The 27,686-nt window shown below is 35.2% G+C and overlaps 1 protein-coding gene across 3 annotated transcripts in view; it reads right to left on the bottom strand.

Annotated features, from left to right (window-relative positions):
• LOC118201279 (Na(+)/citrate cotransporter-like) overlaps positions 1–27,686 on the bottom strand; it is a 172,772-nt gene that overhangs the window by 52,299 nt on the left and 92,787 nt on the right. For all 3 annotated transcript variants that reach the window (XM_035373347.2, XM_035373346.2, XM_035373345.2), the window contains exons 2-4: positions 9,207–9,356; positions 6,129–6,244; positions 16–164 (exon numbers count right to left, since the gene is read on the bottom strand). In XM_035373347.2, the coding sequence (XP_035229238.1) occupies positions 16–164; positions 6,129–6,244; positions 9,207–9,356 (415 nt within the window). The remainder of the gene's footprint in view (positions 1–15; positions 165–6,128; positions 6,245–9,206; positions 9,357–27,686) is intronic.

Here is a 27,686-nt window from a genome sequence, read left to right as displayed (position 1 = left end):
TGTATGGCAGATTACTTCTCTTGTTTGCAACATTGGTCTCCTTGGCTTTATCACTAAGCTCTTGCATGACGGCATCGATAATAGGAACCATGAGAGCAGCTGTGGCTGTGTTGCTAATCCACATCGACAGAAACATGGAAGTAGCCATGAAACCGAGCATCATCCTGTAGAAATGAAATATTTATTAGTTTGGGAAAGGGGAAAAAGCTGCATAATATAAACCATTAATTATACTTCTTTCTTTAAGTAAACACATAATTCTCTTCTCGAGAGTTGACAATTCACGAGGACAGATTCACTTCTCATTTAAAACGCAATCTCGGAGGAATCTGGCAGCATTTCTGTCATTGTTAGAACACTTTCTGAAATTTTCTTTCTTCATGCTACTGAACTCATTCAACTATTCTAAATTTCGACTCTTAGACATTGTTCTTTATAAGGAAATCAGAAATGTCATAATTGACTAAATTTGAGAAACAGACAAGGTCACGTTACTTCAGATTAAAATTTTATGTACCCTTTGACGCACGTGTAGGTTGCGGCAGTCATTATATATCACATAATTCCCAAAGATTCATAACTCTTCAATCTTACAATCTTGCTCTACCTTACGAACGCCTAGTGACGTAGTTTGTGTTCATTAGCTGTAGAATAAGAATTACTTGTTACAGGAATTTATTCTTCAACAGCAAGTAATCCTTGCTCTTCCGGGATAAGGATTCATTAGCTGTAGAACAAGGATTACATGTTGCAGGAATTTATCCTGCAAGAACAAGTAATTCTTGTTCTTGCAGAATAAGGATTCATTAGATGTAGAATAAGAAGTACTTCTTATAGGAATTTATTCTGCAAGAGCAAGTAATCCATGCTCTTCCAGGATAAGGATTCATTAGCTGTAGAACAAGAATTACATGTTGCATGAATTTATTCTGCAACAACAAGTAATTCTTGTTCTTGTAGAATAAGGATTCATTAGATGTAGAATAAGAAGTACTTGTTACAGGAATTTATTCTGCAAGAGCAAGTAATCGTTGCTCTTCCAGGATAAGGATTCATTAGGCTGTAGAACAAGGATTACATGTTGCATGAATTTATTCTGCAACAACAAGTAATTCTTGTTCTTGCAGAATAAGGATTCATTAGATGTAGAATAAGAAGTACTTGTTACAGGAATTCATTCTGCAAGAGCAAGTAATTCTTGCTCTTTCAGGATAAGGATATTCATTAGCTGTAGAACAAGGATTACATGTTACAGAAATTTATTATGCAACAACTATAAGGCATTTCTCCCGCCTTCTTATCATGCCTTCGTACTGTGGTCAACACGCTGGGCGCGTATTTCAGAGGTCCAAAATAACCTAATGACTCAACAGTGGCGCCCGAACTAAAAGGGTGGTGGATGTTGATTCTCCATACCCAGGAATTGGCGATTGGGTTCCTTAAAAACTCAGTCGCCCTTTAAAAGAGGGAGTATATAAGGTATTTCTCCCGTCTTCTTAGCATGCCTTCGTAGTGTAGTGGTCAGCAAGCTAGGCGCATATTCCAGAGGTCTGTGGTTCGATTTCCTGAGAAGGCGTTGCTCATTTTTCATCTTTCCTGCTTCCAGAATACCTAATGTCTCTACAACTGTATTAAAATAAGAGTCCACATTTTGAAAATGCACGTTATATGTTAACAACTGCTTAAGTTATATGAATCGTATATGTAATATGTCGTTAATATTATCTGACGTCCGTTTTAGGCATTTCTAACAACTAATTCCAAGTAAGGATTCGTGGATTAACTACTAGAGAAAACAGAACAGAAACACGTCAAAATTTAGTATCACAACAACTTTGAGTTTCATATAGATTTATATCAAGATCTCAATCGGTTTCGAGGGCAAACAGGTGCAGGTCCCTCAGCAAAGGAATCTGCAGAACTGTTTGCCCTCGAAATTGATTGAGATCTTGACAAAATTCTACGCCCAACTCAAGGTTGTTGTATTACTAATTTTGTATTACCTAAGAATTTTTTTTATTTTCTTCCTTTAAAGAACCATCTGCTTTCTGAATGTGATTAACCGTTTGGTTTATACGTTCAACATCATTGTTATAGATTGGAAGAACTGAACAAAGGAAATAAATAACGTTTAACTTTAAATCTAGAAAAACTACAACAGAATATATGATGTGTGTAGAATAATACAGAGAACAAGTATTAAAAATTTTGGCTAATATTTGGAATATGGTAACAGGTAGTTTGGCGACATTTTGGTAAGGCGATAAATGTTACTAGGTAGGACTTTACCAATAATCTGAGAAGTATACAGTTCGAATCACAGATTATTTTGTCTCGGAGAAATGGGAGATCATGAGACATGTCATGTGACATTTTCCGGAAAATTCCGATCGTGATTTTAGCTAATAAGCACTTAGAAACAATTTCGCTGCTAAAGTACAGAATCGCCCACTTATTTGTTTGGCGATTTTTACAAGAGTAAGAAGAATTGGATTTTTGTCAATTTTCTTTGACTTTTCAAGTGAAAATAGGTCGATGTGTACGTGGATAAAGTCAATGGTGTGCGCAATGCCATTTTTGTGCAATTCTGGGATGTTTTTATAAGTGAAAATAGGTCGACGTGTACATGGATACCGCGTATGTGCAATTCTTAAAAACGCGCGAAGCAGTGGGCGATTCTGCACTTTCTCCCGATTTCGCACCTAATCTTCGTCATGATTAACTCTTTCGCATCGAAATCGCCCGTAGCGCCCGTTCATTCAGGCAACGGCAAACCGCCCGAACGCCTCGTTTATTTTCTACCTAGTTCTTTCCCCTCCACGTTAGTGTATGGCTCATTGGTTTCGCGAGTTGTTAAAAGACATGTCAATCATTCTTTTGAAGCAAATAAAGGAGAAATACGGAAAGCTATTGACGTTCGCAGGTGCAATCCGGCCCTAAGGTGAAACTGCGCACAATGGATGAATGGATGAAACCGCAAAAGGGGGAAAAGAAAACTATTCCAAGACAAATTCGTAAACACGGGCGTTTTCGATGTTTGTTGAAAACAGATTTGGTCGTCTCTCGATGCGAAAGAGTTAAACAGTTTTGTTCCATAAGAGTTCTAGTATAAGCGTAATTCGGTTAGCAGATTGTTGGAAAAAATGTTGAGTAAACAAAAAAGAAACATGCCTTTACTTCGTGAAAACAAAATGGCGTCCAAAACAAAGCTAGCAGATTGCTGTAGCAGGGTTGGTCGCCGAATTTTCGCCAAAAAATCGCCAAGTTACCACAATCCGAAGATTCACCAAAATTTCTAATGTTATACATTTCGTGCTGGTTGAGAGGATTTTGATGATGAACCTACGAGTGATCATTCTTCAAAATTTCGAAAGATATCGAAACATTTTGGTAACTGTTGTTGAAAATTCAGCATGATTTCAGATGACAGCTGATGAGCTTAACATCAGGAAAGATGTTGGCCATAGATTTCTGTAGGATACTGGAGAAAAGAAACAAGAAAACATTTCTCTCGTTGGTGCATTGAGAAAAGGAAGGTCAAAATGATGCATGAACCAGACTTTGGCACCTAAGTCTTCAAGTTTTGGTTCAAATGGCAAGAAGGAATTCTGAAACATATAAATGAATAGTGATGGTGGCAAAATTTAGAGCTCTGCTTGTGATCCACAGACGAAAGGATAATTATCTGCATAGACAGGGGAAAGTGTACTTCAGTCACAGAAACTTCTGCTTCAAAAGTCTTGAGTAAGCACTAATTTCTTTTCAAAAGACAGAGCTTAAGTCACAAAGAATTTAAACTTGAAGGTCAGAGAATGACTTGCGTTCTACAGAGAAGTAGTCAACTGACTGCTATGCAGTCGCATGGACCTCCGACCTAAGGCACCAATCAGAGTTATATGTCCATGCGACGGAAAAGAATCTACCATCCACCGCCAGCGGCATTCACTGAATCAATGATAGTAATAGTACAATGCTAAATTGACAGTGTTATCTATACAATAATTGTTACATAATAATCCGTATGAAAATAAATATACGATCATGGATAGGATCTATGTTGTGGAGAGTGGAACTTATATATTAACCAGTTTTAAAACCTATGTCTTCTTCAATACATCATAACTTCATGTTCTTATCAGTTACACACCTAATGATTGTGTGTCCGTATTATTTTTGCAGTTATCCACAGAGTAAGCCGGTCACATCAGTTCAGGCAATTGATAGTTCCATAGCCCAAAGTATATGATGTTGTGTAGGATATTCTATGTTCACTTTTGTTAAGTTCATCGTTCAAGTAAATACTACTTGTCCACTTCGATACATCATAACTTCGTGTCCTTAACAGTTAGCACACCTCATATGTGCGTCCATAGCAATTTGCACACTGTGTCGCCATTATCCACAAGACAAACATGAAATTGCAATTGGGAATTTCATTGTAATATGTACACTATTTTACTATTATCCACAGAAGCAAATGTTTTGTAAATAATGACTTGGTTGAAAGTACAGTAAGACCCCGCTTAACGCGGGGGATACGTTCCATCAAAGTAGAGCGTAATGCGAAATAGCGCTAAAGATTGGGTTAGGGGAAGATGGGTAGAAAATTGGTTAGGCATTAAATTTAATAATGTTTCTTTTAATAAAAATAAAACCAAACATTTATTTCTTACAAAAATAAAAACAATATAAACGAATATACTTATAAAAACAAGTAAAATTCTCAGTCAGATCATTCAGTCTATTCTGTGTTTCCAATTTTCTGCCCTTTTGTCAAGAAGGCATTATGATAGATTGGCTTAATGGCATATTGCGTTCAATCTCGTTATCAATCCATATTGCATTTCCTCTATAATGTTGTAATTCTAGTTGCAGGGCTTGACGTAGTTGCAGTTGTCGACGACAGTATTTTTTCTTTATTCTTAAGAATTGTCTTTATTGTTGAAGTTGACAAATTCAATGCAGCACTGATTTGAGATTGATGTTCACCAGAATCTAATCTTCTATTCACTTGCATTTTAGTTTCCAGTGAAATGCTTTTTCTGGTTGCTTTCTTTTCTTGTTTTTTATTATCACTCGTGATAAAAACTAAAGATCATAATATTTGTCATTGTATTAATCGTTATAGTACTATGTAAATTTATGCTTGCAATAATGCCAACAAATGTTTCAAATGATAAAAATGCGTCTGTACAGCACCGCACCAAACAAGGGCTAATCTTTGGAATATGGTAGCAGGTAGTTTGGCGACATTTTGGTAAGGCGATAAAGGTTACTAGCTAAGACTTTAGCAGTGTACATGGATAAAGTCAAGAGTGTGCGCAATGCCATTTTTGTGCAATTCTGGGATGCTTTTTCAAGTGAAAATAGGTCGACATGTACATGAATACCGTATATATGCAATTCTTAAAAACGCGGCAATTCTGCACTTTCTCCCAATTTCGCACCTAATCTTCGCCATGATTAAGTGCGTTTGTTCCATAAAAGTTCTAGCATAAGCGTAATTCGGCTAGCAGATTATTGGGAAAAAATGTTGAGCTAAAAAAAAAAAAAAAAAAAAAAAAACTAGCAGGTTGCTGTAGCAGGGTTGGTCGCCAAATTTTCGCCAAAAAATTGCCAAGTTACCATAATCCAAAGATTAACCCAAACAACAAACACAACTACACTGTTTCGGATATGGTATTTGGAAACCTAGCGCTGCGCACAATTTCGGAGAATCCCCGGGTTAAAATAATAGAGCGCTAAACCGAGACAGCGCTAAACGAAACAGTGTTAAACGGGGTCTTACTGTAATTCAGCTTCATAATGGCCTTTTGCTTAGTGTAGTTATTGTCATGCAGTGTCGTCGTGACTGCGAAGGTCAGCGGAAGAGTAAAAAAACCTTAACCCTTTTAGGCGACATTTAAAATCTCAGACCTATCAGATTTTTTTTTTTTTTTTTTTTTTTTCTCCTTTCGTTTCCTCTCCACCACTTTTTTTGCGAATTTTGTCGTAAAGTTTTGTAAATGCATCGCGTTTATATTTATGTACACTGTCATCTGACATTGTCAAATAACTAAAGTTTTCAATATGTACATTCTGAAATAGACTTAAAAGATGTGATAAGTGATAAGTGATAAAATGCGTACCAAGAAGCCGTGGCTCCCACACATCGCAGAACGTTGAGAGCTATCCGTTTATGAAGGTTGCATTCCTCAATGGCGACGGCCATGAAGAGACCTCCGACGAACATCATGTTGGTTCCCTGACAGAAAGAAAGAACACGTTGAAAACATAATTTTAAGGTTTCTACTACTAAAGTCAGTATTATACACATGTATTTTTACCCATAATCAACTATACGATATTTGCAAGATAACTGAAGTTTTTCTTCAATGAGGTTTATTTTTCACAATATTCAAGAATAAGAATGACACTAAATGATGGAACAAAAGCAAGCCTGTATGCAAGTTGACCCCCCAAATACATTACCCGGCATTGAAAATGCAAAACCAAGAAGGAGTGACCTGATAATTTTGCAAATTTCAGGATAGACCCATGTCACAGAGTTATGCGAAAAAATGTGAAATGCGTAGCGCTCCAGCGCACCTTGAAGAAGGTACATGGGAAGGAACGCGCAGAGTGTACAGTTTCCGAGCCGTTATTTCTGTTAGGAAAATCATCGTAGAAAACGTTTTCTTCTCTCATCGTAGAAAACTTTTTCTTATCTCTCTTGTAATAAGAGAGAATGTCAGGCCGTTGTTAGCAGTTAACTTGTTACATAAACCTCTTCATATAGCTCAATAGTTTTTAGAAATTTTCTTTGTGTTAATGGACACATAATTAGTAATTTTTAATTTAATACAATAGGGGTAGGGCCATCGGCCCATGTACCCAGGTGTATACACCATTTCCCCGTGATACAGTCGTCAACAGAAGCAGTTCCAGCAGACAGACGATTTTACGAGGGGCATGGGGATGAGACCGAGAAGGGCAGGTTGGTGCATACGGCAAATCTCAGCTGACACACACTTGGACGCGTCTACAGTGTACTCTGGCTGTGGCGATGATGACTGGAACAAGAAAATGTGGCAAGTTCGAGGGGTGCCAGAGCAGCCAGAGTGACATCAGCACGCATGACAAGAGGTCCGTCGACAAGAGGTGGCGCACCCGCAAGCCACTTCTATTTCCATTCTGCAGCATGTTCAAGACACCATGGATGTTCCCATATCAACCAGAACCATTTTCTGTCGATTGGTGGCTAGTGACCTGCACTCGTGGCGTCCGTTAAAAAGACTGCCATTGACCCCCATATCATAGACGCCAACGTCTGCAATGGCGCCGGGCTCGAGCGATGTGGATGATGGAATGGCACAGGGCAGTGTTCTAAGATGAGTCACGTTTCTGTTTCTCCAGTGATAGTCGACGCGTACCAGTGTGGCGTCGATGTAGAGACAGGTCCAATCGGCAGCAACTGTGGAACGCCCCACTGCCTAAAAATGCGGCATCCTGGTTTGGGGCGTAATTGCTTACGATTCCAGATCACCTCTAGTTCGTATTTAGGACACTATGACGGCTCAACGACGCATGGATAATGGGCTGCGGACGGTGCCATTCCCCTACCTTCAGGGAGTGCCGAATGCCCTTTCTCAGTAGAACAACGTCCGACCACACACTGCTCGCATCAGCCAACGTACTCTGAACGTTGGCTGATATGTACAGGTGCTTTCCTGGCCACCGTTCTCTCCTGATACCTCACCAATCGAACACATTTGGGATGTGATTGGACGCCATTTGCAGACCTTGTCATTGCCGCGTCCAGAAGACGGACTATGGCAAACGATTGCAGGGAATGGAAATCCATTCCTCAGGACTCCATCCGTAGTCTCAATGATACCTAGACGTGTTGCTCCGTGTATCGCCGTCCAAGGCGGTCCTACAACCTACTGAGCCTTCGCTCTGTATTATGCGTATCATTTCGGAATAAAGATCACTTATTGTTCGTTGCTGTCTCTCTCTGTTTGCCGAGTTTTATCACTTTCCGGCTACTCCTTCTTGGTGTTGCATTTTCAAAGTCAGGTAGCGTATATGAACTTAATTTACATGTAGTTTAAATATATACATGTAATAATAAAATTCCATATTCAAGAATACACTTAAAATTCTAAATGTATGTTCTTTTCATTTTTAATGGCGACGTTCTCTTATTTGAAAGTACGTGGAATTAAATCCACAGCCCCGTAGTCAAGTTGTTTTTCCCGCCTTTTCTACACGTACAGTTTTAGAATGTTCTGGAAATATTTCAAGCGAACTGGATTGGCTGACGAGGCTGACGTCATTTCTTGGAAGCTCCGCCTTTCCAGAGGCTATAAAAAGACTCGTAAAAGAATATCGGGGCTTTTTCTTAAATGTCACGATGCAGTAAACTTCATACAAAAAGTTATTAGTAATTCTTTTATTTACTCCGGATATCTGATTTTTGTAACTGCTATTTTCTCCTGAATAATAAATAATGGATCTTGTTTTTTAAACTTATCGTCTGATTATTTAAGCTACGACTACATTTATGATTCTTCAGCATTCTATTTATTCCGGACAAAAGCTGGTACATCACATACATATTAATTTAATTTATAATATTAACATAGTAATTTAATTTATAAACCAGACATGATGGATAAATACGTAAATCTTATATTAGAAAAAGCGAATGTGTGTGCCGTGGGCGCATTTAGCTAATCAATGCTCACGTTTACCAAGAGTTAAGCATTGCCATATTTTTTTTTATATTCATTATACTATTAACATTTGGGATGTAAATTGAGGAAAGTATCCGAAAGATTTCCCTCCGGATGTCTTCACCTGCCAAACCCTTTACTGCTTAGAGTTATAAAAAAGGGTTCGAAATTTTTGTTTAATTTTTTTGCTCTTCTGGCATGTTTTTTACCTTCTGCGCTGCAAAAGCAGGAGCCTACCCTCAAATATTGCATTACTTGAGAATAAAGCAACTTTGATGCGATTAGCTGATGTAAATTCTTTTAATTCCAAGTTGATAGGGTGATTCTTTACACAGAACATTTCTCTTACTGTAACGCTGAAATATTCAATAAGAAAATATATTTTTTGGAATATTTCCAGTTTAAATTGCTGAAGCAGTAAAGAAGTTTAACGAGGCTGGTCCGATGATTAAACGCTTCCAATTCCGCTTGGAGTGAATAACAACTTACGTTCATGTATTCCGAACAGGCCTCATTGGTGCTGATGACTCCAAGGAGCGGGAAGAGGACCACTGGTAGAAGGGAGGTCGCGGCGACGGGAATCGGCTCCACCACCCAATAACAAGCCATCAGCAGGATGACGTAACCACATCGAGATTCCTAAAAATACAAACATGTTATTAATAAATAATTCAGATTAAAAAAGACTTTATTTCAAAACTAAAACTGTTAAGTAAAACTCTTGTAGCAATTAAAAAAATAAGCAGTCTCCAACTAAGATAATATTCGCATTTCAGCCATTTCTTTGATTCATCGTGAAATTTACTGTGTTTTCTTTTGGCTTAATGGTCCCAAAATAAAAAATACAAAGTTTAACATCAGTCGTACAAATTATCCAGCAAAATTGTTTAACATTTGAAATATTTCGTAAATTTGAACTGATTGCATGCGCATACACTTTGGACATCCAAACATATATACGAAATTCTTTTACCTTTCAACTGTACACCTTGTACCAAAAATAATGGAAGAGTTCTATATCTCCCATTCTACTGGACCGATTGTCGAAATTTAACTTGCGTTTTCTATATCTCGAAAGCGCGACTTAGGATATATATTACATTTATATATAACATTATTCTAACATACGTATTTTGACACAAAATCGGACTTTTCCTGAAATAACATACTAATATTTTTTCATATTTCGATCCTACGACTCAAATTATGCCTAGATATTAAATTTTGTAATTTTTGGTGACTCATTTATGGAGAAATTTAAAAATTTATCTTGGCGCATTTTTTTGAGTTTCCGCCGAGAATAACTCACTTCTTTTCCTTTCCTTTTTTTCATTGTACACGAGTGGAGAAAAAGGCCACCGTTCATACTTTCAAATAATTTTAACAACGTGCGTAAACCATATTTGGCGGTATTATCGCTTACAACAAATGTGCCAAATTTCAAAACGAGCCACTATATAAATTCAGGTATATATCAGGAAATTTTGAATAAAAGAACTCTAAATTTTGCAGGTATGCTTGGAAATACATCTACTTTGAAATGATGGTAAACATTTGATAGGTTATAACTCAAATTCTTTTCGAAAAATTTATAGCTATTATTTAAAAATACAGATTTTAAAAATAAATCATAAAAAATGGGCGAATTTTATTCGGAATGAACGTAAATTTTGAAATGTGAAAGGAAGAATCAAATAAGTTTAATGAAAAAAAGAGATATTTATAAATATATACCAAACTCAATTAACATGGAGGAGCTAAAATTTTGAGAGCTAATTGTTTAAAAACTACTATAAATTTGCGATTTTTATAAACTTGACAGTTTGACATAATTCGAGTCGTAGAATCGAAATATGGAAAACAATTGATATGTTATTTCAGAAAAAGTCCGATTTGTGTCAAAATACCTGCGTTAGGATAATGTTATACATAAAACGCAAGTTAACTGTAGAGTCTTTAGGTTATTTTTAAAGTAGGAGTGATGAAAAATGAGCAACGCCTTCGCCGGGAATTGCACCACGGACCTCTGGGATACGCGCCTAGCGTACAGATCACTACACTACGAAGGCACGCTAAGAAGGCGAGAGAAATGCCTTATAAGTTTAATAAAAAAGAGATATTGATAAGATTCGAATATTATAAAAAGAGATATTAGTAATATTCGAATATAATAATATTCGAATTTTGGGAGCTAATTGTTTAAAAACCTACTCGAGCAATTTTTACAATACTTAGTTGTTTGGCATAATTTGAGTCGTAGAATCGAAATATGGAAAAAAAGTTGGTATGTTATTTAAGAAAAACTCCGATTTGTGTCAAAATACTTATATTAGAATGATGCTATATAAAAGTTTAATACATATTCTAAGTCGCACTTTTGAGACAGGAAAGACGCAAGTTGAATTTCGTCAATTGGCCGAGTAGAACGAGAGATATGGCACTGTCCCATTTTTTTTTTTTTTTCGCAGTGTACCTCTTCTAGCTACCCTCAGAAAGCTGATAACTAACTGCCCAGCGATGAAAATGGTAATTTTTGGCCTCGCGTGTCCTTGACCTCTTAAATGAAGGTCAGAATACCGGCTACAGTATTTGAATGAAGGTCAGAGCTCGTCAGATTCCTTATTTTGCATAGCTTACAATGTTTTAAATGTACAAAATATAGATGTTACCGTGAAAGACCGAAATTGGAGAATGTCGACTTTCACCGGAGAATGTCAACATTCACCAAAAACGTCGGTGAAAGATCGAATATTGCATTACATTCTTCTACATTCGGACTCTCACCGGTGTATGTCGACAGTCACAGATACAGTGGATGGACAAAAATATGGAAACACCTTGTGAAATGCATGTTTGAAAAGAAAGATTGATTTTAATGAAATATGTAGGTGGTGCTGGCGTTTTTGACTACTGACGCCACCTATACAACTTCGTAAATGTGCTAAACAGCTCAGTTGTTGTCGGAGTACTGTTATGTGAGGTTGTCATTGCATTATGTCAGAGTTAACAGACTTCGAACGTGGGAAAATTGTTCGAGCACGTATGGTAGGTGCTTCCGTAAGCAAGGTAGCCGAGTTGTTTAGTGTTTCAAGAGGTACTGTATCGAAGATTTATTCCGCATATTTGAAAAGCGGAAAAACATCATCTGCTAAATCACAGCGCGGACGAAAGTGTGTCCTGAGTGATCGTGACAGACGATCATTAAGGGCAATTGAGACGAAAAATAAGAAGACCACAGCTGCAAAAATTACTGCTGAAATGAATGTTGCGTTACCGAACTCTGTGAGTACCAAAACAATTAGAAGGGAGCTTCATAAACAGGGAATTGCTGGCCGTGCTGCAATTGAGAAGCCACTCATCAGTGATGCTAATGCCCGTAACAGGAAAAGGTGGTGTTTAAGTCATAAAGCCTGGACTACAGAGCAGTGGAAGCGAGTAATATGGTCCGACGAGTCTTCTTTCACATTGTTTCCCACTTCTGGCCGAGTTTACGTCTGGAGAACGCCATCTCAAGCCTATAATACAGACTGCTTGTTGCCAAGAGTGAAACATGGCGGGGGTTCTGTTATGGTTTGGGCAGCCATATCGTGGTTCTCTGCTAGCCCCATGATAACTGTGTCAGGGCACATGACTACCATGTGAACATTTTGGCCGATCAAGTTCATACCATGGTACAAACTTTGTTCCCCGATGGTGATGGTGTCTTCCAAGACGACAAAGCCCCTGTTCACACAGCTCACATTGTCCAGGACTGGTTTTCTGAGCACGAGGATGAGTTGTCCCATCTCCCCTGGCCACCACAGTCACCAGACCTGAATATTATCGAACCTTTGTGGTCTAAATTGGAACGGAAAGTGCGTTCTCGTTATCCACCGCCAACATCGTTATCTGAACTTGCCACCGTTTTGCAGGAAGAATGGTATAATATTCCCTTGGCAAACATACAGGAACTGTATTTATCCATTCCGAGAAGACTGCAAGCTGTTTTGGATGCCAACGGGTTTCCTACACCATATTAAGCAAAGAAACATGTTTTTTCAAAGGTGTTTCCATATTTTTGTCCAACACCTGTATGTTCTGGTGTAGGTCCAAAAGAGAGGTCATAAAGTATCATAATAGTTTAAATTGTTGCAATCAATAAGATTTGAATCATATTATTTAGTAAGTTTTTTATGACTATTATTTTATTTTCTCATTTAGAACGTACTGTATAATTAAGTAAGTTTTTAACTTCTATTATTTTCCTTTCTCATTTTGAATGCACCGTGGGTTTTAGGTTCTTATATTCTTAAGTTCTTATTTTAACTCTTAAGTGCGTTTTTTCGCGACTGAATGACGAAGAAGAAAATATAATATTCTTATATGTTGAACATTCACCATTAGTACATGGTGAATGTCAACATTGACTGGTGGAAGTCAGAAATAAGAGTATTTGGAAAATATTTCGGACATACACCAAGCGACTAGGTGATTGTTGACATTCACTGGTGAAAGTCGACATTCTCCGGATTTCGGTGTTTCACCGTAACATAGACATAAATAACGCATTATAAATATATCTAAATATATTTTTAGTACAATTTTCAGTCATGAATTGCATAACTGTACTTAAAAATCTTCATGTCAAATTCTGAGCTAGTCAGTTCATAATTTTCACAGTTAGCTCGAATTTTGTTACACGTGCTCTTTTCGAACGCAGAATAACTTCTAATAAGGTGAAAAGGAGTTACGTGTCTTTTAGAGACTTGGAATTTGGTTGTAATTATAAATATTCACTGCAGTAATTATAATCCCTAAAAGTTCCCAACAAACACTATGTTGATCTGAGTAATGTTAGGTCGTTTACTATTACATTTATTTGTGTTTCATAATATTTCTTGTGTTTTTGTGTAAAAGAAACATAATTGTTCTTACCTCTTTTTCTGCGCTATTTTAAAACACAACTTACATAATATTCGGATCAGAAAAGTTATAAGGTATTTCTTCCACTTCTCTAGCGTGCCTCCGTGGTGTAACGGTTGCACGCTGGGCCGGTATTCCAGAGGTCCGTGGTTCGATTACCGGCGAAGGCGCTTGCTAATTTTTCATCTCTCTGGCTTCCAAAAATGAACCTAATGTCTCTACAAAGTTCTTTAGAAAATTTGTTGTAAACATTTTGTAGAGATTTCAGCAAATGTTGAAGCAAAAACTTTTAATACGTTTTGTATTTTGCGACGAATATATCTTGATAATAGCAGTAGTAAAATTATTTTATTTATTTATTTATTTATTTTTTTTACTACAACAGGGATGTCAAACTCATAGGTACACTTGGGCCAAACAAACAAGGTTTAACTTTAGGCGGGCCGAAAAAAAAAAAAAAAAAAAAAATTCATAGAAACGTAGATTTATTTCGAATAATACAATAATATATATATATATATATATATATATAGAAGAACAAGAAAAATTTAATGTTTACGTCCTGATACTTGACATCTCTTCTCTGCTATTATCTTTCCTATTTCGGGAGAAATTTTGTTTGCAGTGATAACTTTCAACGCTGACCCAAGGTGAGCATCATTAATACGGTTTCTAATAAGAGACTTATTACCTTTCATGACTGAAAATAACTGCTCGCACCGATAAGTGCTACCAAACATGGAAATAATTTCATATGCGAATTTTCGAGTATTTTCAAACCTGGCTGGTAAATATTTCTAAAATTCAGGCACGCCCACTTCAATGAATTTTGCTTTCAAATTTGAGTTGCATTGAATCTCGATCACCTCCATTTGCATATGGCTGAGTACCGAGTCAATACTTATTGAGAAAATCGAAGAAAACAAAAAAAAAAAAAAAAAAAAAAAAAAAAATTATCTTCGAGGGAACTAAAATCATTAAACCTCGTTTCAAATTCAGTTGTTAAATTTGCAATTTTTCCTGCGTATTTTTGATCCGAACAAGTATCATCTAAACTTAATTTATTCATGCTGCACGTCGGGAAGTGCGTCAAATCTTCATTTTTAAGTTGTTTTTCCCAAAGAACTAGTTGACATTTGAATGCTTTAATTATGTCAAACATGTTCGTAATGATATGATCTTTTTCTTGTAACGATAAATTTAAATCAGTTAAGTGTTTGGTTATATCAACCAAGAAAGATAAATCTTGTATCCATATTGGATCGTAGAAGCCGAAAGTAGCTGAACGCAAGCTACTCACACGCATTTGTAATTTAAGTAGTGTGTGTGTCAGCTCGCTGTGAGTAATCTAACAACACTGAATAAATTATCGTTAATTACTTAGAAGTAAACATTTCATTTTTTTTTCTTCGTCGATATGTTATTTTATTATTATATATTATTATTTGCCGATATATAGGCCGGGCCACAAAAATATTTGTTGTGGGCCGCATGCGGCTCGCGGGCCGCGAATTTGACATCCTTGGACTACAATATCCTGTACGATCCAACTTAAATACACAGCTGTTGAAAGCAAATGTCAGAACTGTAATAACGAGTATAAGCCTGACGTCATTACGCGTGACGTCACTATGTCATTTCATCATCGTACTCAGCTAATTGAAAGCTGCATGCAGGTGTTAAAGCACACAGCTGTTATCATTGTTTAAATTAAAAAATTCTTGAGTTTGGTATGTTAGGAGGAAATTGACAATGAAATGACTGACGTACAGGATACTCACGATTATCCGGGCTAATGCCGGGAAAGCAGGTTATGGATAATTGAAAAATACGGATAATCCAAATTATTAATTTTCTTAATTTTCATGCATATTGTATGTATTTGTTTCTTTAAAAAATCAGTAATTTTATTTTGCCCTTGAAAAGGTTTAAATATTTGTCGAATTTCACTGTATCCCGTTTTACCTTCGATATCAGAAGAATTATGATGGAAAATAAGTATACAATCAATTATCCAATGAAAGACATCTCGTCACAACACAAACAGTTTAATATTACGATTCTATTTACAAGTCTAATTAAGTGTTAGTTTTAGCTTTGACATCTCAAAGCAATACTCAGAACATAAATGGCATAAAAATAATACTCATCAGTTTTTAAATACTCATGAAAAACATCTCAAAAAGTCATTATTCTCATTACTTAAAACGAAAAGTAAAAACTATAGAACAAACTCGAAAACGTAGATGTTAAAAAACTCAACTGTTGCCAATCGCGATTTACTAAATTACATCAAAATAAAGATAATAATCAGGTAGAGGTTCAACTTCACACACTGCGTATTTTTCGAAGTGCTCTTTTATCATTGTATTCGAATTCTCTTTGGTCGACGAAATCCGATATTGTATTTTTATTATTACTCTCTACTTCTTCTGTTCTTGCTACATTTCAACCCGGGTAATCGAGAATATTATTACCCGCGATAAATTTCCTCAACCGGGTAATCGAAAATACACTGTATAACGTTAAAAAATAATTTATGCTTAATTCATTTCTGAAATATGAGAATACAATTTAAAATAAATGCTGCTTGAATTTTATAAGATTTCGTGGCAACAAGTTATATTTTCTTTCAGGAATCTAGAACTACACTCATGTCCATAAATTAAGGATAATGCAAAATCAGGCAAAGGAAGAGCTAGAAGCAAAACAAATTTGACTTAAGACACAATAACACGCCGAATAAATACTAATTCAGAAGACAAACAACAAAAATCAGCGTTATATTTACAAAATTTCCACAGGACTAGTTTGTAGTTTTGCGGTTTTGTAGCTGAGCATGGTGGTTCGGTAAAACCTTCGAAACTAGTCCTGTGAAATTTTGTAAATATAACGCTGATTTTTGTTGTTTGTCTTCTGAAATTTGACTTATTTGTAAAGCTTATTTATTAAACAAAAGGTAAAGTGCAAAAAAAGATGCTATATGTTTGATATTATTAAAAAAATTAGCGATTTTTTCTCCCTGGAGCAAATTGCAAAAAAAAACCTATTTACAAAAAAACAATATTACATGGTTAGTATCATTGCTAATACATTGTATGTCTCCCAGACGATGCAATACAGTCCGTACAACGCCTAGCCATGCTGAGTATCAAATTATCGATCTGATCTTGGGGGATATTACACCACTCAAAAAGCAATGCTCTCCGAAGTTCCGGTAGACATGTAGGAGGAGGCTGACGGGCTGCAACTCATCGTTCAAGCATGTCCCACACGCGCTCTACTGGATTCACGTCCGGTGAGAATGCTGGCCAGTCCATACGGGTGATATCCTCCGATTGAAGGCATTCGCTTGCGATGTTTGCACTGTGAGGACGCGCGTTGTCATCCATAAACACAAATTGTGCGCCCATGGCGCCCTGAAACAAACGTACATGTTGTTCCAGAATGACGTCCCGATAGATTTGGCTTGTCATGGTTCCAATTTGAACATGCAGGTCAGTTCTGGAACTCAGAATAATTACACCCTAAACGAGCACTGCTGCACCACCGTAACGGTGTCGTTCAATGATGTTTTCTTGGTGGTAACGGGTACCCGGAGCTCTCCATATGAAAGTCCGGCGAGAATGAGACTGCACCTGGACTCGTCGGAAAACATCACACAAGCCCACTGTTGCGGTGTCCACAATGCATGCTCTCTACTCCAGGCTAACCGCAGGCGACAGTGTGTTGCAGTAAGTGGAACGCATCTCACAGGTCTACGAGCATATCTGCCCTAAGCGTCTGTACACGATCTGCCTTGAAATTGTCGTACCAGTGGCTGAAGAGAACTGACGAGACAGGTCTGAGGCTGTGCTCCGCCTGTTTGTTTTGGCAGTAACTGCCGAATACCGGTCCTCATTCGGCGTTGTAACTCTGGGGCGACTTGTGCTGTAACGTCTACTCACATTACCATCATCTTGGAATCGTTGCCAAAGCCTGGAGATGACACTCTGGGCAATTCCAAGTTCGTCTGATACTTCTTCTTCTGATACTTACATACGCCGACATTCCAGACGGCCGATAATTCTACTACGTAAAAATGCGTCCTTTGTGTCATAACTATTCGGTTATTGCATTGAAATGCTTATAAAGTGCCTGCGAACAATTTTACTTCTTTGCCTGTATTCCTTATATATCACTCTCTTACACTCTCGTCATTGTGACGTACCATCGGTGTCATCTGGTTACTTCCTGAAATTTGCATATGATTCTTGAAGATGTGTGTAGTGATTTTACAGGTAATATATTTATTTTAGAGTTCGATTTCCGCGTGACTGCTAATTATCCTTAATTTATGGACATAAATGTAATTCTAAAACAGTTTTCTATACTAAAAAATATTTAAATAACAGTATAATAAATTAAAAACTGCGCTGCAGGAAATCTAAAATTATTTGTAAAATTTATGATTAATTAACGGAACGTTTTATTCAGTAACAATAAAATAATTTAATATTTTATGGAACCAAATGTAAACAATATTCATTGGACTGAAATTCCCTATATTTTACCTTGTGTAATTAGAAACGCAGAAATAATACTACAATGGATGCACCGAATTCAATACAAATTCACTGTAACTTAAATTTTTATCATTCAGCACTACTACAAAATAGCAAAGTTAAACTAATAAGGAATTTTTTAGCTGCCCTTAAACTTATTTTAAAAAATCTGATGTATACACGACATGACCTTTGTACATGACCTTGTACGAAATATTAAATTATACGCATTTTATTTAAACGTATTTCCTCGAATTTCATTAGAAATACACTTCTCATTCAATTAATTCAGTTCTCACGTCGCGGTAAGACAAAAATACATAAAAACTCAAAATACACTCATTAAAAATTGAAAGACATAGAAAAACATAAAACACAAAATCCAGTTAAAAAAATTTTTACAATTAAAATTACAGTTTCTACGCAAAAACAATCAATTCGACCAGCCCGCAAGAAGGCAGATTTTTCGGTGCACAAAACTAAAAGGTCCCTTTTGGTCCCACTCGGCAAAAAGACGCTGAAGGTGCAGAAAGACTTAATTCACTATTCTACTAAGTTTCAAATGTAAACAAATATGGTTGCTATGGTAAAAAAAATTAGGTAAAGCCGCACTTAAACAACTTTTAAATTGTTGATAATTCTACCACTATTGCACGCAAATTAGCTAAAGGCATAATAACCTTAACCTGAAGATAAGAACAATATAAATTAATCATTTTTAAAGCAAAAAATGCGCAATTTACCAACACATAAGAAAATTGAGCTCATTGAACCAAGTAATAGAGTGGGTATATTTATATACTTTTGGTGAGGCCGATTTCAGCCAAAAAGAGATGTGCACAATTACACGTTATAGCAGTCCTATATACAAAATTTAAAAGTTCGTAGACTACTCGTTTTTGAGTTATGCGAGATACATATATACGGACGTACGTACAGACGCCACAAAAAATCTCTTCTGAATCCATTTAAAATCAGTTTTGTAATTTTCTGGGGGAAAAGAGTCCTTTATTCTGACTTTAGGTACAGAGCCCACGCAAAACACAATTAAATTGCATTCGGCAGAGGCCAAAATGGGTATTTTCGTTGAAATATGATACCCTGAATTTTCCGTGATTACAATACTCCCTTTACTTCGTACAAGGAATTAAGTAGTAACAACGACAAATTGAAAATAGTAAGTTTTAAAAAATCAAATTTTTTCAGGATATTTATAAAAAAATTGTAAATTTATTCTCGCTCTTTTAATGGTGGATATATTTTTGGAATAATTAGCATTCTTCCTTTCTTTTAATTCATTTTATGTTATCGCAACATGCTGCCCAACAATTACACGCGCTAGCAAACTTTCTACCGTATGCCAATTCTCCAATTTTTTTAAAGAAAAAGAACATTTAAATTATCTTCCATGTAATCTTATACCGGGAAATTCACAAAATGACATATTAAGCATACCAAGCAATAATTTTCGTGTAAACTTTTAATTAAAATATCTGATATAGACACCACATGACTTCCTTGTACCGTCTATTAAATTTTACACAGTTTTTGCTGCGCTTCATTTAAACTTATATTTCCTCGAATTTCATCACATATATTTCTGATTCAATCAATTCAGTTCTCAGTCAAGGCAAGGCGAAACTTCATAAGAACTAAACATCTTCATTAAAAATTGTAAAGTAGAGAAAAACCGAAAATACTAACTACAGTTAAAAGCAATTAAAAACAATTTTGATAATTAAAAATTAATTAAAATTAGACTTTCTACGCCAAAACAAACAATTCGGTCGGCGGGCAGGAAGACAAAATTTTCGGTGCGCAAAATTGAAAGTTAACTTTCGATCCCACTGGGAAAAAAGATACTTAAGTTGGTGCACCAACTGACTTCCTATTCTATCAAGTACTTACCTTTACTTCGTACAAGGAAGTAAAAACGAACATTAAATGTTCTTATGTCCGGAGCAAAAATTCTTAGCTCCACCATAGAATGTATACTCAACATCTACAAATTTAAATACCATTCCAGATTTTTTCAATGTATTTAACAGATTTCTGTTCATAGGTATATTTGCAAATTATATATGTAACCACAATAACATATAAATTCACTTATCTGTACAATCTAGAATAAGTCCAGAGTAATTTTTTCTAAACTTGAAAAAACTTTTATAATTTAAATATCGCAAACAAAAACATAGGAGTTCTCATTTTCTAAAACGCACAAATTGAGAAATATCCCTAATATTCGCAGCGGATTTCATCCTATCCAAACTAGACCTCAATTTCTTAACGCAATAGAATCGCAAAATGAATTGGCTGCATTAAAAACAAATGTATGGAATATCCTCCGCTGTTGCCATTCAAGCGATGCACAATTTTTTCCACTGGCAGTTGTTGGCAGACTTATTCTCTTAAAATGTGAGAGGCACAACAAATGCGTAGAAAAAAGAAGCATGAAAAATGCTTCAGTAAAGAAATCTAAAGAACTGCACTAAAACTTTTGAGTTGAATTAATATTTAGGAAAGTGATTACAATTTAAACAGTATGGAATTTAAATTTTTTGAAACGATAATTATTTAACAAAGAAGTATAACAGAAGAAAACGATAAAAGAAGATAACCACGTGAAATGACTGTTTTATTATTCGCCATCCATGGCGAATTATGGACAGTTATCGACGGTATACCGTAGTCTAATATTTGATTCATTATAATATTTTAAAAAAGAAACATTAAAAATGTGTAGTGCGGTGAAGTACTAGTGTAATAGAATGATGATGGCTCTTGAGTAATGGTGATTTGGTGGAAAATTACTCAATCACTTTTCCGTAGAAATTGCAAAATTACACGCAACGGAAGCTAGTCATAAAAACCAAATGACTTTCAGCCAAAATAAAATAAATCCCAATTTCTGATCAATTACCAAAAAACCTTGGGAAATTAATCGAATCGTAACAGTAAAAATAAGTCATGCGGAGGAATTTAATGCAGATTGTTCAAAACGGATTCACCACTTCTTTCGTAATAATAGAACGATTGCGTAGAGTTATTTAATTTATACATATCTTCCTGAATTTGTTTTCCTCTATTATTAGAAAATCTTACTTATCAGGATTGTTAACAGGTTTTTCGGAGGGAAAAATGAAATTCGGTTTATAGACATTTTGTCAGCAGGATTGCATTATAGTCCCGGTTTATAATTTCAAAGGCATTTCATAAATGTGGATATGGATGTATTCTTTTAATCAATTTTTCTAGTATATTTTCCAATTATGAAGTTTTTATTAATAAACAGCAGAATTTTATAAAATCTCATTAAATGTTGTAACTAAGGAAATGGATTCAATACGAAAAACAAATCTCCTTTATCCTACGAGGTTCCCAAGACGGTAAGGGATTCTATAATAAAACAAATGCCATTTATTTTACGTAGTCTTTATAGAATAAATTTTTCGATAGCTTTTGTTTCGTTTCTCTTTAGCAACCTGAGTTCAAATCCGGGATAAAATATCAATATTATTTTAAAGTAGTGAGACATGAAAAATGAGCAATGCCTTCGCCGGGACTCGAACCTGGACCTCTCGAATACGCGTCGAATGTGCTAACTATTACACCAGAAGGCATGTAGAAAGAAGGGAGAGAATACATTATAAAGTCATAGCTGTCTTTTCTTTAGAAAGCTCATTCAACTACGTATTGTTACGGATTTTGTATTTATTTAGCTATTTTAGTAGAATTGTAATTAAAATTGTTTTATTTCACCGTGCAATGCAGCGCGTGACGAGATTTAAGAGAAAGCTACGCCGAAAAAGTACAGGAACACGCATTCAACATTTAATAAACAGATATCTCGTAATTGTACTCTTTTGCTTTCCAGAAACCTCGAGAAAATACCAGAATGTTCTCGTGCATGATTAAAAAGCTTATAAAAGCCAGAGAAAAACATCTCAATTCAGTTGTTTGCTACGTTTTCCTTCTTGAATATAGCGAATTCGCGGTGAGATTGGATTAGCTTTCTCTGTACTTTGGACTGAGTTCTATTTAACGTTTTGGTAATTCAAAATATAACTACTGTAAGATATTGGGATATTGCACGAATATCTCTGAGGAAATATTTCAGCATTTTGTTTTTATTTCTTGTGATAAGAATAAATTTTATTAATCTTTTATCGGACTTGTGCATTCAGTCTATTACGAACCCATACGCACGTAACAAATATAATATATGTTAAATATATGGTATAGACACAGGTACAGATGTAAATATGATATCTGAACAAATACATTACAAGTCATGAAATACATTAAATGAGTTCTAGATTAATAAATATTAAACATAATAAAACAAAACAACCAAAAAACACAAGACATTAAGTAAATTAATATATGTCTAATACTACTACTACTAGGGTTAATAACTACTAGTACGACTACTATTACTAACAGTACTACTAGCCGAAATCTCTTAAAATCAGTTTCTTTGTTTTCCGGAAATTTTAAAAAGTGCATAATGCAAAACCTGTATTACTTCGCTCAAGCCAAAACAGGTATTATTTTTTCGCCGTGTACTCTGGTAGAATTAACAATGCGCACTCCTATTATTTCTTCGAGAAACTTCCTTCTGAGAAATACATTACTAAATAGGTTAAGGAATAGATTTCAAAGAGAAGTTATTTCCCAAACACGAAAAAAAAATCCGTCCATCGTTTCATCCGTTCAATGTTGTGAAAAGTACAAACAGATTTGCTGTGAAAGTTATAAATATTTTTTTTTCTTTTAGTAGCTTTTACTCATAATAAAAATACAGAATACGAAGCTAGATGCATTCAGAATGAAGGATAGCTTCCACACCATAGCACTCATCTGAATCCTGCAAAATCCTTGATTTGTTTCTGATTCGAATAAATTCTCAATTGTCACACAGTCTTTGGGAAGAGAAAGCCCTTCGTGGATTCCCTTTATAGCTATAATTTCTCCTCCTATATTAAAATAGGCAGCGCAGGATTTACGTATAACTTACACAAGCTATAGCCCCTCTTTCTTGGGGGCCCTTAAAAATTAAAATATTGTATAAATATAGTATTAAAATATTGTATAACAGATTTAATAAAGGCCCCATATCTCAAATAGCATTTCAGCATTTCGTTTTATTTTTTTGTAATAAGAATAAATTTTGTTAACTTTTTATAGGACATGGGCATTCAATCTATTACCAACCCATACGTACGTAACAGTACCTTTCTTTGTAAGAAAATTGCTCATGAATTACACTCTTTCAATAAAAATTAATATGTTTCTAAATGTTTCTCTGGTCGAAACGAATTTTCTCTTCAGTTGTCGGTGTGCCTCTGAATCGTACGCAAAACGTTTACTTTGGTCACTATCACTGATTAATTTTTAAAGCAATTGAGATTATTGTCTGTTATTTCAATTGCATTCTTATTGCTTTTTGGTTTTCCGGTCTTTCAGTCTGTAACAGCAGATTATGGCTGCATTAATTCGCAGAAAAAATTCTGTTTAATCTCCCCCCTAAAGAGACGGTACGTCAAACAAAATTGAATTCAGATATATTGGTAACGATCGCCGCTTTATCGTTTGGTAAGTCTATTGAAAGTAATTGAAAATAATCAGTCCGGCAATTGTACAGACTCACTGCGGATGTAGCATATCATAAGACGTCAGCAATCTTCATTCTCTATTAAGCATATGTTGGTGAATTCATGATTTTACTTCCTCTGGTATAGTGGTTTTTGTAGGGATTGTGGAAATACTAGAAGATATCTTGTAGGGATCCTAAGTTTTACTAACGTTTATTTTATTTTAAAAACTGTACTATCACTTCTTATTTTCTACTTCCGGCCAGAATTAAATGCTTTAACTTGTTTATGCAAATTGTCTTGCTAACGTCCAAGTACTTAAGTTGTGGCTTTTTGCCAAGCGAGAGAGAGGAAGGAGGCCGCTTGCCACTGTAGTTTTACGAGTTTTCATTCGGTTGCTGGTTGCCTTCAAGGCCAGAGGTTTAGCCCTCTTGATCTTTGCATACGTATCGTAGTTTCAGCAGCTCGGCGTACTACAGACGTACCTTTTTTTAAATAAAGGCCAGTCTTAGTGCTAGGCATTTGTATACTAATTCAAAGTTAGTTTTTTAGTTAGAGTTTTAGTTAGTAGTTTTTATATTCTTACGTTCAAACCACAAGTGGTTGGTCTTTATATTCCGAAGTTCGGAAGATCCTGTAAAAGATCGAAAATAAAGGGTTTCGTATACCCTTCCTGCTTGTGCTGTTCCAGGTTCCGCTACTATTTGAAGTGATAGAGAGTTGTAGGTTCTGCTACTATTTGAAAAGATTAAAAGAGCAGCCGTACGTCTCGTTGTAAAACAAATCGAGCTGCCATCAAGAAATTTGCAAAGTCTTGGACAATAATCTCAGCAATGGGCCAAGATAGTTGCCACCCTCGTTAACCCACATTCACTAAGCTAGCCTCACCGGGGAGTAAGCATAATAAACTTAACACGTGCAGACTATGTGTAGTAACCCATACATTACTATGTTTGTCTCAATAATGTACAATGAACTGAATTCCTAGAATGCTTCGACCATTTCTGTCCACTTAATTCCTAAACTTTATGAAAACTTCTGAGTTCGATATTGCATCATCCTGTATAGCTGGAAGAGAGGCAGATACCTAGACAGTGAAGCATAATGTAAATTTAGTTTAGTTATAAAGGTATTTCTTCCGCCTTCTTGGCATGCCTTCGTGGAGTGGTGGTCTGCACGCTGGGCGCGTATTCCAGAGGTCCGCGGTTCGATTCCCGGCCTAAGGTTGTTAAATTTTCAACTTTCCTGCTTCCGAAATACCTAATGTCTCTATATATTAACTGAGAGCATAAAGTCTTCAATAACAACAAAGAACGGAATGAAATCCGTAACGAACAAATAGATAAAAAACCATTCTTTAAAATTAAAATAATAATAGTATCAATAATAATATACAGTGTCTCACAAAAGTGAAGGGACACTTGTGCTTTACAAAAGAACACTGTAATAAAATAAATTAGAAAAACATGTAAAATTTTTTTGTGGGTGTGTTTCATACTTAAATTTAGTAACAATTATTACATAACATACATTTTCTCAAAATATTAAAATATTAATTTAATAAAAGTACAATTGTTTAGCACGGAGCAAAAAATGGCTCACATAAGTAATGGGACACCATTAGATACTACTACGTACTACAATAAAAATATTTTTTTTGGGGTGGGGTGTTTATTTTTACTCAAAAGCAATTGGCAATAATTTATAAAATCGTCTGCAGTATTTCTCTCCAGTTTGTTTTAGAATTTTTGTGTTTTTTAGCTCTGTGCAGCCATGAATGGTAAACGAAAAGAAACTTTGCCTGAAATTCGAAAATTAGTTATTAATTTGCATATTGAACGTGGAAAATCTATTAGAGAAACTGCTAAAACAGTTAACTTGAGTCATTCAACAGTTTTCAATATCATTAAACGATATAAAAAGAATCATATGATTCAGGATAAAGGAAGACCTGGCCGACCATCAAAGCTATCCAATGGAATAAAGCGAATTATCGTTCGAAATATTTAAAAAAATCCAAGAATGAGTGCTGCTAAAGTTGCTGCTGATTTACAAGCATTATATGGAGTAATTGTTAATCCCGAGACTATTAGAAGAGTAATTCGATCTGCTGGATATCATGGTAGAGCAGCCAGGAAAAAATTCTTCGTAAGTGAAAAGAATAGAAAACTCAGACTGGCTTTCGCAAAATTCAACATAAATAAGAATTCTGATTACTGGAATGAAGTTATATTTGCTGATGATAGTAAATTTAACATATTTGGTTCTGACGGTAGAATCTTGGTGTGGAGAAAACCCAGGGAAGAATTTCGCAAACAGAACTTGGTGCCAGCAGTAAAACATAGTGGAGGAGGAGTTATGGTATGGGGATGTATGTCGTCCGCTGGAGTTGGTAATATTGTTTTTATTGACAATATAATGGATCAGTACAAGTATATTGACATTTTAAATCAAAATGTGAAACCTTCAGCACGAAAATTGAACCAGGACAATGACCCCAAGCACACTGCTTTGAACGTTAGACTCTGGCTGCAGTATAACTGTCCTGAAATAATAAAAACACCACCGCAATCTCCAGACTTAAATCTCATAGAGAATATTTGGCAAGAAATGGAATCAAGAATTCGCAAACACACCATTTCTTCAAAACAACAATTAAAATCGGTGCTTCAAGAAGAATGTGGTAAAATCACTCCAGAAATCACAAAAAAATTAGTCGAATCCATCCCAAGAAGATTAAATCATGTTTTAAAACTAAAAGGAAATCCAACAAAATATTAAAACCTTTTAAAAAGTAAAATTTTTGGATAAATATTTGACGGAAAAGTAAGTGTCCCATCACTTATGTGAGTCCTTTTTTGCTCCGTTCTAAACAATTGTATTTTTATTAAATGAATATTTTAATATTTTGAGAAAATGTATGTTATGTAATAATTGTTACTAAATTTAAGTATGAAACACAGCCACAAAAAAGTTTTACATGTTCTTTTAATTTATTTTACTACAGTTTCCTTTTGTAAAGCACAAGTGTCCCATCACTTTTGTGAGACACTGTAGATAGAATAACGAATGGCTCAGCGTATCCCGCATTTAAATATATTATTTTGCTCGATCGATTTGAAAGAATATTGATTCATAATTTACAACATCATGTGTGTACGTACGCTGTGATTAGCTGGGGATCCACTAAAACACATACAGTATTATACGCATGTACATTATCTAGTTCTTATAATATACAGCGATCTTTATAAAGAGTGATTGTAAATTATCTCATGTTTGGTGATAGCAAAATTGGAAACCTTGAAACGAATGTCACATGTTTAATTCATCTGTGAAACTACCTTCCAATTAATCTTTTTTTTAGCCATTTTAACTGCATTTAGTTCGCATTGTTTCTTAGAAAAGCATTGTTAAGACCCAAAAACATTAACGGTTCACTTTATTTATTTATTTATTTATTTATTTTTGTCTTTTGAATTGCGATCGTCTGTTTTTTGGGGAATTAAGTTTGGTTTGTGTTTCACACTTGTAGTCGTCAATTCTGAACGAAATTCAAAACAAAAGTATATAAAAAATTCTTCGCTTAGATTATAAATCACTTCTTTATGATTTATGAACACATTTTTTTCAAAAAATATTGTATATCCTTTAATTAAATGGAATTACTCATGGCCATTTAAACGTATTAGTTGATCGTTCGAAATGTTTTCTGACATCTGTAGCACAGTATTTTGTTACGAAGCTCAACAGTATGCCAGTATTTCAGTTTACTAGAAGTCATCGCTGGTAAAATATTTTAATATTTCATCTAATTAAACATATACTAAAAGCGAAATTGCTTTCTAAGTGCTCATTAAAAAGTTAACTTGTTGATATACATGGTTACTTTTGCGCGTAATAAATAAATGGCGCTATAAATAGCA

The sequence above is a fragment of the Stegodyphus dumicola genome, chromosome 1, assembly GCF_044657685.1.
Source record: "Stegodyphus dumicola isolate Sdum_Otavi_A_Nest chromosome 1, ASM4465768v1".
NCBI classification, from domain to species: Eukaryota; Metazoa; Arthropoda; class Arachnida; order Araneae; family Eresidae; genus Stegodyphus; species Stegodyphus dumicola.
This window is presented reverse-complemented; position numbering and strand designations above follow the sequence as displayed.